Here is a 6549-nt window from a genome sequence, read left to right as displayed (position 1 = left end):
GTAGAAGGCATGATTATTTCATGGGGAGGAATTCATGGGGAGGCAAGTGGGAGAAAAAGGCTTTTTTGGAGAATGGACCTTAACAGCCCATCAAGACGGTGTCTTGTGTCCCCCACCGTCCCTCCTCCCAGGCGGTCCCACTCCCCACCCGGCCCGCCCTCCCAGGGCTTCTGCGCTCTGCCGGGGTGGGCGGGGTAGCTTCTGCAGCCGTGCGTTCACCCGCTCAGAGGGCTGAGCGCGCTGAGCATAGGGGCATTAACTTAGCGCCCCGGGACTCTTGAGGCTCACCGGGCATCTGCGCCTCTTAGAGTCTCCAGCGCCCGGCGGGAATTCTCTCAAACTTTGTCCGCTGGTGGGTTGGAGGCAGCGGGACCGCGGCCAGTCCTTGCGGCCCCCGCTCCCGGCAGGGTTGGCTGTGGACAGAGCACTTTGCTCACCAGACTTGGAAATGGAGCAGTCACAGTGTGGCAGCAGAGACCGCAGCGGCAGCGGCCGACCCCACTTGGCCCCGGGGCTGGTGACGGCTGCCCCTCCAACCCCGTCTTCGGCGTTGCCAGTACCCTCCGGGATACCAGTTCCTCCAACTTTCCTGCGGCCACCCAGCCTCTTTCTGCGGGCAGCCGCAGCCGCCACGGGAAGCGGAGGCTGTCAGTCGGCTCCGGGACTGGAGAGGGGTGTGGGTGCGGTGAGCTGCGGCTACCCGCGGACACCCAAATGCGCCCGTTGTCGCAACCACGGCGTCGTGTCGGCACTCAAGGGCCACAAACGCTTCTGCCGCTGGCGGGACTGCGCGTGTGCCAAGTGCACCCTGATCGCCGAGCGCCAGCGCGTCATGGCTGCCCAGGTGGCGCTGCGCCGGCAACAGGCCCAGGAAGAGAGTGAGGCCCGGGGGCTGCAGAGGCTCCTGGTCCCTGGTCCCTGCGGGCCGGGGGGTCGGACATCCGGAAGCAACAGCAACAGAATGGAGAATTCCCAGGCCTCCAGCGGCCCAGCGGCGGTGACCGCAATGGAACTGAGTGCCTTGAGGCAGGCTAGTCTGGCGACGCCTGCTTTCCAAGTAGTCCATCCAGATAACGCGGAGCTAAAGCAAGGTAAGTTGGTCTTTCATTTACACTTTTGCAAAGGAAAATGGTTGTTTGGGAAAGAGACTCTTGGAAACAAGTAGCCGTGCCTTGGTAGTGGGCAAGAAAAGTTGTTTAAAAGAAGCACTCATTTAAATTCTGGGAAACTGCTCTGTAATAGGAATGTTAATAAGGATGTTAGAGACACATCACCTCGGAGGGGTTTTCTGTACCATTAGGTGGTAGGATAAGATAATGTAAAAGTGAAGAGGGAGTAATCAGATGAGCAACTCAGGCTAGGAATAGAATTTGCACACAAGTTGATATTACTTTGGGTGAGTTAGAACTTCAAGCAGGCGTTATAGAGAAGCTGGATTTTGGACTTGCCCTATACTCTTTTCAGCTATAAACCCAGAGTTAAACTTCCAGTCTTACTGGGAAAGTCACAGAAGGTTGAGACTACAGTTCCTTATGTTTTGGGCAAACCTTTGCTGGCAGCTACCACACCTTTTTTCATCTCCTTTTCTTCCCTTAAAAATTTTAAGCACCACCCCATGACTGTTTGTTAGCCTCCAAAAGTGTAGAAAGCTCTAAATTTGAAGTTTCAGCTCTTTTCCCTAGAAAAGAAATTTATGCTTTCCAGATTGGTAAAAACAATAGGAAGAAGAATTTCAAAGTCCAGTATTAGGGATTTCTTACCCAAGGAGTTTTAATTTTTTTCCTCTTATTTTTTGACGGCAAAACACCTCATCCCTTTTGTTATGTAAAAAAGATATAAGCATTCTTTATTAGCTTTATCTCAAATTAACTTTTCCTGCTGATGCAAATCTCATTGTATTTTATTGAATTTCTCAGCCCTCAACAGGTAACACTAGGAGTGTAAATGTCACTTCAGCATTTTTGTATAAATTCAAGACAGGTTGTATCATACGAAATTCTGTGGTAATGGAAAGTAAGTTATTAGAAAATTTCCCCAAATTCTGAAAATTGCAGATCTTTTTGGATCACAGGATGTACTTTTGAAAAAGACTCTCTCTGTATTTAAATAAAGCATATATGATTTTGTGTTCATCTATGCCATTGTTTTGCCCGTTCTAGTTCCTTTCAGTGCAGATTAAAACAGATTAATCTGCAAAACAGATTAAACATGTCTCATGAAAAATCAAAGCATTCCAAAGGACAAAGTCATTAAGCAAATGATAACTGCTATAAAAAAGAAAAATTCTGTAAATTAAATTGTCAGTGAAATCTTGCTGATAACTTTCTGTTAGACATTAATTTATATGTTTTTGGGGGGTACCCAAAGTGTTCGTTTTATAGGGTCAGATATTTTATTTTATTCTTTGCCTCAGTTGACCTACTTTTTTGAAAAGCCACGTCTGTAGCTTTTCTGACCTTACTGCATCCTCTTACCCAATATCTGTGAACTGCAGTAGTCTGTTTAATTTACTCACTCATTAGACAAAGACTAGCCATGATTCAGGGGTGAATATGATTTTTCTGCATACAGAAAAAACTTAAAATTTATAGACAGAAGAAGGAAGACTATATGTATCCAACACAAGACAAAATATATGATGATAAAAATAAAGAAATAGAACCAGATATAGGAGTTTAGAAAACAGACATGATGTAAATGATATCACAGTATCTTAAAGATACCTTATTTTGTAGTCTTATGCAATCAGTACTTCATTGCATCACATTGTACTCTGTGAGAACAGTATGATAGTAAAAATTGTTTTGTGCATTAATTGCTGTAGACATGAAGTTTTGATAACTTACATGTTTGGTTGGGGGGGAGTAGATTTTGTGGATCATAGTTAGAAATAAAATGTAATGATGGACCAAAGCCAATCTCTCCCCACTTGGTAGACTTCATTAGAAAAGTTTCATTGTTTCTTTTAAAGTTGAAAATACAAGAGAGTCTTTGCAGTCTTACAGGAGCAACATCTTTTCTTTTGTCATCTCTTTGATACAGTGACATAATTTTTAACCCTCAAAGTGTTAAATTGTACACACTTTAATTTTAAAATTAAAGATATATAGAATAGATACTTCTTTAGAATTTAGGAGTGCTTCTTGAGAAACCAAATCATGTATGCAAATCACTGCTTTATGCAGTATTTTTTTGGTTGGCCTCATAACATTTGTAGAAAAAGAAAGCTTGACAGAAATACTCTGAGTATCCTACTTGACAGTTTACTTTTTTAAAATGGAACTAGAGGTAGAATAGGCGTATAGGATAAGAGGAAATGTAAACCAAAATAAAAGTTATTTAGTGAATGTATACATTATTATTTTCCTTGCATAAACTACAAAAGGCATTTTAAATGCTAGTGTTTTATTAATATTAATATGCTCAACATGTTGAGGTATAAAATCAGATTTTTGTGTAAAAATATTTTTCAAAAACTTCCCCTAGTATTGGAAGGGAGTTGTGATTTGAAGTAAATAACCAATACATTGTTTTTACAAGATGCTTTAAAGATATGTACAGATTGCAAAGGTATAATAGTGCAGTTTATGATTTTCTTTTAGAAACCACTTGACTGTAAAGTTTTTTTTTTTGGATACTTCCTAGGGATTGAAAAAGAAAGTACACATTTCATAGGGAATTATTAAAAAATGCCAAGTCTTTATTATCTCTAACATAAAACTATATATATGAGCTCTGGTATGATATGAGATTGGTACAGTAGTGGTCATTATTGGTTTAGATTTGAAGTGAAATCAAGAATTTTTTTTGTTTTTTATATTATTCAGGTAACTTAGTTGGAACCTGACATGTGAGCATTAAAAAAAAAAGAACATTGAAATATAATATTATTTATTAAATAGAATGTTCATTTTCATACTGAGATTGTTCCTTCCTTTGACTTCTTATCTAAACAGTCATTTTACTTAGGTTGTTTTTGTTTGTTTGTTTGTTTTGCATAGTGTCATTTTGGGGGGAAAAAAAAAGCTCCTTGAGATAACAATGAAATTTGGATAAAATTTAGAAAATCTCAAATCACCAAATGGGGCAAATAATGTGAGATACTGGTTTCACTTTAATAGTTGGGGTAATAATAGACTTTTATCTTCTAATTTCTAAATTAACTAGAGCATTTGTGTATTATATAATTTTATGATCTTGGAATAACCTAATAAATAGCATTTCCCCACTATTCCAGTATCTTTACTTCTGAATGACCTTTTAAAATTCTTATTCATTAAAGTTTCTTGCAGCAAATGAATATTACTAATATAGTTAGTAAATGAATTACTTTATCCAGCATTATTTTCAAGTAGGCAGTACACTCTGTGTTTTGGAAAGTTTTCCTCTATTTGATTTCTTTTTTCTTTTCTATCCCCCAGAACTAAAAGAGAGTAAATGTGACTCATGCCAGAGTGGACAAGAAGAGCCAGTCTCTAAATCCCATCAGTGTACTTTGGGATCATCTCCTAAGTCTAATGGTGTCATTGGAAAACAAAACATCAGGCCATCTATTTCAGAAAGCTCAAACAAGGAAGATAGTATTCAGCCTCTTCACCTTGGGGAGCTATCAGGAGGGGAAGAGAGTCCCAGATCCCTGTCATCATCTGATCTGGAATCAGGAAATGAAAGTGAGTGGGCCAAAGACTTCATTGCTGCCAGAGCCAGCCTTCCCACACTGTCCTCAAGACCAAGAGACCCTCTTGATATCCTTACCAGGATTTTTCCAAGTTATAGGCGTAGCCGGCTAGAAGGCATTCTGCGCTTCTGCAAAGGGGATGTGGTTCAAGCCATTGAACAGGTCCTAAATGGGAAGGAACACCAACCAGACACCAGGGACCTAGCAAGCTCAGGAGAACTGGAAAATACAGCTTTTCAGAGAGCGTCAAATTTTAGTTTAGGTGGAATTGGTTTTGGAACTCTAGGGAATAAATCAGCTTTCTCTCCTCTTCAGACTGTTTCTGCTTCTTATGGAGGTGATTCAGGTCTCTACAGCTTAAGTCCTAGACTAGGTATCAATCCTTTACGGCTGGCATATTCCTCTCCAGGAAGAGGGCTCTCTGGTTTTATGTCTCCTTACCTAACTCCGGGGTTGGTACCAGCGTTGCCTTTTCGACCAGCTTTGGATTATGCGTTTTCAGGAATGATTAGGGAGTCTTCCTACATTCCCAGTAAAGACTCAGTAACTGGTGGCAGATTGTATTCCAGGCCAAATCAGGACAATCTGTAGTATTTCCTCCTATTCTCCCTTTTTGGAGTATTTCTAGAAGCATGCAATTCAGCCCACACGCCCACACCTATTAATGTGTACGCTATTTAATGTGAATGGTGTACTAGACCTTAGAAATGCTGTTTTTTTTTTTTTTTTACAACCAATATGATAGATTTGAGATTGCAAGATTCTTCTTTAGCATTTACTAAGTGAAAGAAGCATTTAAACATTATATGTGCCTTGAGTAAAGTCATTTCAGGAAATATTTTTACTTTTACGAATTTTCTCCCTAAAATATCATTTGTAGAATTCCTATTTTATAACTATACTTGTTTATATTTTGTTGAAAAATGGAGCTTATAGTTTTAAAATACATTTTTAAGTGTAAAGCAACCCAGGATATAAAATGAGCTAAAAGGAAGAATTGAAAAGTTGAGGTAGTTCCAAATGACTATTACTTTGAACTTTTTCTTTCCTTCTGTTCCTTGTACACAGGAGAGAAAAAAACTATTCCAAGTATTTTAAAGCATTTTATTCACATATAAGTAATTAGTAATAAGTAAAACCTTTGTGAAATTTAAATTCCTTATTTTTTCCTGAATGTCTTATTTTTCATACATATCTACCAACTTTGATAACAAATTCCATTAATAAAACATTTTTTAAAGTGAACTTTGTAAATTACACAAAGCCTATGAAGTGTTTTTTAGGAAATGAGACGGCACCATCTCCTGGCCACTATCACTAATTGCATCTAAGTTCTGGTAGAGTGTAGGAATTAGAAATGAATGGTTTCCTAATAGCATAAGTTGACCTTATTTTGAAACAGTCATTTTGAATCATGCTACACAGAAACTTTCATATTATAAAGTGAACGCCTACTGGGGGTGGGTATGATTTTAATCGTTGTATCTGGAGTAATATTCCTTTCCATATGTTTGTGGCAAGAATATGGCAGCCATTCTCAAAGTTAAAAATAGTCTCGCTCAGAAAATTTAAATACTTGCTTAGATAAATATTGATTGACTATAGGTAGACGAGGCTTAATGCATTGAGGAGAATTATAAAATTTCCAATGGGGAAATATTATCATTACATTTTAGAGGATTCCTTGAGATTTTAGTAATACTTTTTGTTCTCCATCTGAAGCATACAAAAGCTTTTTATTTCAGTAAGTGGAATGTCCCTAAAACTGATTATAAAATAATTTCATGAAGTTTTCTTTATATGTCATCATCATCATTTTTTTTAAGGACAGTAGCTACATTGTTATTGTTAGGAATAAATGAAAATGCAGC

At 38.7% G+C, this 6549-nt stretch overlaps 1 protein-coding gene across 1 annotated transcript; it reads left to right on the top strand.

The window, feature by feature from the left end:
- The first annotated feature begins 207 nt into the window (after nt 1-207).
- Nucleotides 208-5778, top strand: DMRTA1 (DMRT like family A1). Its single transcript, XM_059142381.1, has 2 exons — nt 208-1091; nt 4422-5778. Exons 1-2 carry the CDS (start codon nt 449-451, stop codon nt 5267-5269), a joined length of 1491 nt encoding a protein of 496 aa, XP_058998364.1. The 5' UTR covers nt 208-448; the 3' UTR covers nt 5270-5778.
- The last annotated feature ends 771 nt before the right edge of the window (nt 5779-6549 follow it).

Source organism: Mustela lutreola, chromosome 12, assembly GCF_030435805.1.
Source record: "Mustela lutreola isolate mMusLut2 chromosome 12, mMusLut2.pri, whole genome shotgun sequence".
NCBI lineage: Eukaryota > Metazoa > Chordata > Mammalia > Carnivora > Mustelidae > Mustela > Mustela lutreola.
This window is presented reverse-complemented; position numbering and strand designations above follow the sequence as displayed.

Coding starts and splice junctions, on each gene's coding strand:
- DMRTA1 (XM_059142381.1), top strand. CDS start 449: ATGGAGCAGTCACAGTGTGGCAGCAGAGACCGCAGCGGCAGCGGCCGA. Junction 1,092..4,421: donor TAACGCGGAGCTAAAGCAAG/GTAAGTTGGTCT, acceptor TCTATCCCCCAG/AACTAAAAGAGAGTAAATGT.